Source organism: Monodelphis domestica, chromosome 1 (genome assembly GCF_027887165.1).
Source record: "Monodelphis domestica isolate mMonDom1 chromosome 1, mMonDom1.pri, whole genome shotgun sequence".
Taxonomy (NCBI): Eukaryota; Metazoa; Chordata; class Mammalia; order Didelphimorphia; family Didelphidae; genus Monodelphis; species Monodelphis domestica.
Genome location: NC_077227.1, coordinates 175,903,668 through 175,906,361, shown reverse-complemented (window position 1 = coordinate 175,906,361; position 2,694 = coordinate 175,903,668). Strand labels below are relative to the sequence as shown.

Here is a 2,694-nt window from a genome sequence, read left to right as displayed (position 1 = left end):
ATGCAGGCTTAGAAATCCTGGGTTCAAATATGACCTCAGAGACTCTGAGTTCATAACTTTGTTACCTTGGACAAGTCACTTAACCTCCATTTCCTAGGCTTCTTGGTCTTCTGCCTTGGAACTGATACACCACACACAATATCAGTACAATGATTCTAAGAAGAAATTTAAGAGTTTTCAAACCTTTCAAGCCTATTAGGTTTTTTAATAGCGATATAATTTGGAAAGTTAGAATAAAAATGACTTTGGTGTGAACCAGGCAAGAGAAACCAGTGGGAATTGTCATGAGTGGTCATCATATGGCCCTTTGGCAGGGAATGTGACTTGGAGCCCCAGCTACAGGGTTTGTGCACAGCCTGCAGGTGCCTGGGGATCACTGTGGCTCCACAGCACAGAGGTAGGTGCCTGAGTCTTCAGGCTGGGAGTCAGTGATGTGTAGAGAACTGAGAAGTTCTTTTTTGTTCATTGTGGATCTTAATCTTCCTTTCTGCTTTCCCTCTGAGACAATGTAAAATAGGAGGATGAGCCCTTTTCCAGGATCCTGCCTGAACCATTGTACTCCTCTGGAAGTACTGTCTGAGTAATGGCAGCTAAAAGTAGTGTTTTCTCCCTCCTGGACAGTCTGGGTGGGAGGACTCTGCTCCACCTTCTGTTGACAGCTCACCCCTGTGCAGAAAGACAATGTAAGACATTAGAGACTGGTCATGAAGGCAACATCTCCCCCATTTTCCCTTTCATTCTAGTAATGAATAAAGCCAGGAAATCCTTTGTGAACCAGACAGAGCCTTCATCTTTCCCATTCCACCTGGGGAAAGCATGCCATCTGGGTCACCTTGCTCCCATCTCCAGAAAGTCCCTAACTCACATCCAAGGTGCAGGCAGAAGATCAGGAACGAGGCACCCAGGGACTTTTCCATCTTCTGCTTCCCAGAATCAGCAATAACCCACTCCTTGGACTTGTGACATGGATCTGGACTCTGGTCTAAAGAAGCTTTCTCAGTATGGTTCTTGTTCTGCTCTGGGAAGTAAGTTGCCCAGCCAATCAGAACATGATGCCCCACCTTCTGTAGTTTAGGTGTTCTTCACCTACACATAGCTGGGGCTCCTGCAGGAGATATTGTTACTCATGATGGTGCTGCCCCCATTAGGTCATCCAAAACCATACTGGGAGAGCAGGAGAATTTTCACCAAGACAGATTCCTGAATGCCTTAGAAACAGAGAAATCTGGATAATGGATGTGATTTCTAGCACTGAGTATTTGAGATTTCATATCAGTGTGAGATTCTAGACCTGACTAGAAAATATAGAGAAGGCTTGACCTCAAAATGGTTCCATTTTAGCAAAAAGCCTTCAGTGTTCTTTCATCTTAAGATGAATCTTGAAAGTGACAAGGCTGAGTTTTTGAGAATAATACTCATAATCCCTGGGAAGCTTTCAGTTACTTTGCAAAACAATGATAGCAGAGCCTCTTTCACTTAAAGAGATATAGTAGAACTTCTTCCGCTAGCAGAAAAATTGCAAAAGAACACTTTTTTATTTAAAATAAATTTTTTGATATATTTTGCTTTTATGTCAATGTGTTCGTTTGTTTGTTTTTAAATCTTGACCTTCCATCTTAGAATTGCAACTATATATTGGTTCTAAGGCAGAAGAGTGGTAAGAGCTAGACAGTAGAGGTTAAGTGACTTGCCCATGGTCACATAGCCAGGAAGTGTCTGAGGCCGCATTTGAAGTCAGGACATCCTATCTTCCAGGGTGGTTCTCGATCTACTTAGCCACCTACCTACCGTATGTCATATTTGTTTTGAGATAATATATTTACCATTTTAAGGGAATGTTTCCCATTATGTTGTATTTCTCTTTCCAAACCTTTCACAGAGAGCTATCCTTATGATAAAATATGAAGAAATAAAAGAAAAAAATGCTCCAAAACAAAAAATATTTTTTAAAAAGTTACATTAAATTCAGTGCTCCATTTTATTGTTCTCTATTTCTCCATGATAGTATAGAGAAATGTCTTTTTATCTTTTTTTCAGGGTCCTATTTTGTTATTTTAATTTCACCAGATTAATTTCTAATTGTTTATTCTTGTTATTCCTTTCATTTACATTGCTGCAGCTAGTGCATATATCTTCTTGGTTCTGCCAATTTTGCTTTGCATTAGTTCACACAAATCTTTTCATACTTCTCAGTATGCCTCATGTTCATTAATTTTTACAGAAGAGTAATATTTCATTTCATTTGTACACCATAATTTACTTAGTCATTCTCCAAAGGATGTTTTCAGTTCTTTGTTACCACCTAAAGTACTATCTTTGTATTGCAATAGTATAGACAGGATCTTTCTTTGTCATTGATCTCCTTGGGGCATATGCCTTAGCAACTAATGGCCCAGTGGATAAAGATCTGATGTTGTAATCATGAAGACTTGGGTTCAAATCTGATTTCATGCACTTATTAGTTATGCTCCCCTGGGCAAGTAATTCAATCCCCCCTTCCTCCATTTCTCCAGTTGTAAAATGGGGATGATAATAGTATTAACTTACCAATGCTGTTGTGAGGATCAAATGAGATAACATTTATAAAGGTACTTAGCACAATGCTTAGTACATTATAGGTGCTATCTGAGAGTTTATTTCCTTCCCAGTAGAATCTCTGGGTCAAAGAATATGGACATTTTAGTCACTTTATTT

General features: G+C 39.2%; 1 gene segment (V, D, J or C); it reads right to left on the bottom strand.

Moving 5' to 3' along the window:
- Positions 1-281: 281 nt before the first annotated feature.
- LOC130456258 (T cell receptor alpha variable 20-like) lies at positions 282-1,139 on the bottom strand. The segment is given in 2 exon segments: positions 282-666; positions 866-1,139. Coding segments are annotated over 2 exon segments (345 nt in total).
- Positions 1,140-2,694: the final 1,555 nt, after the last annotated feature.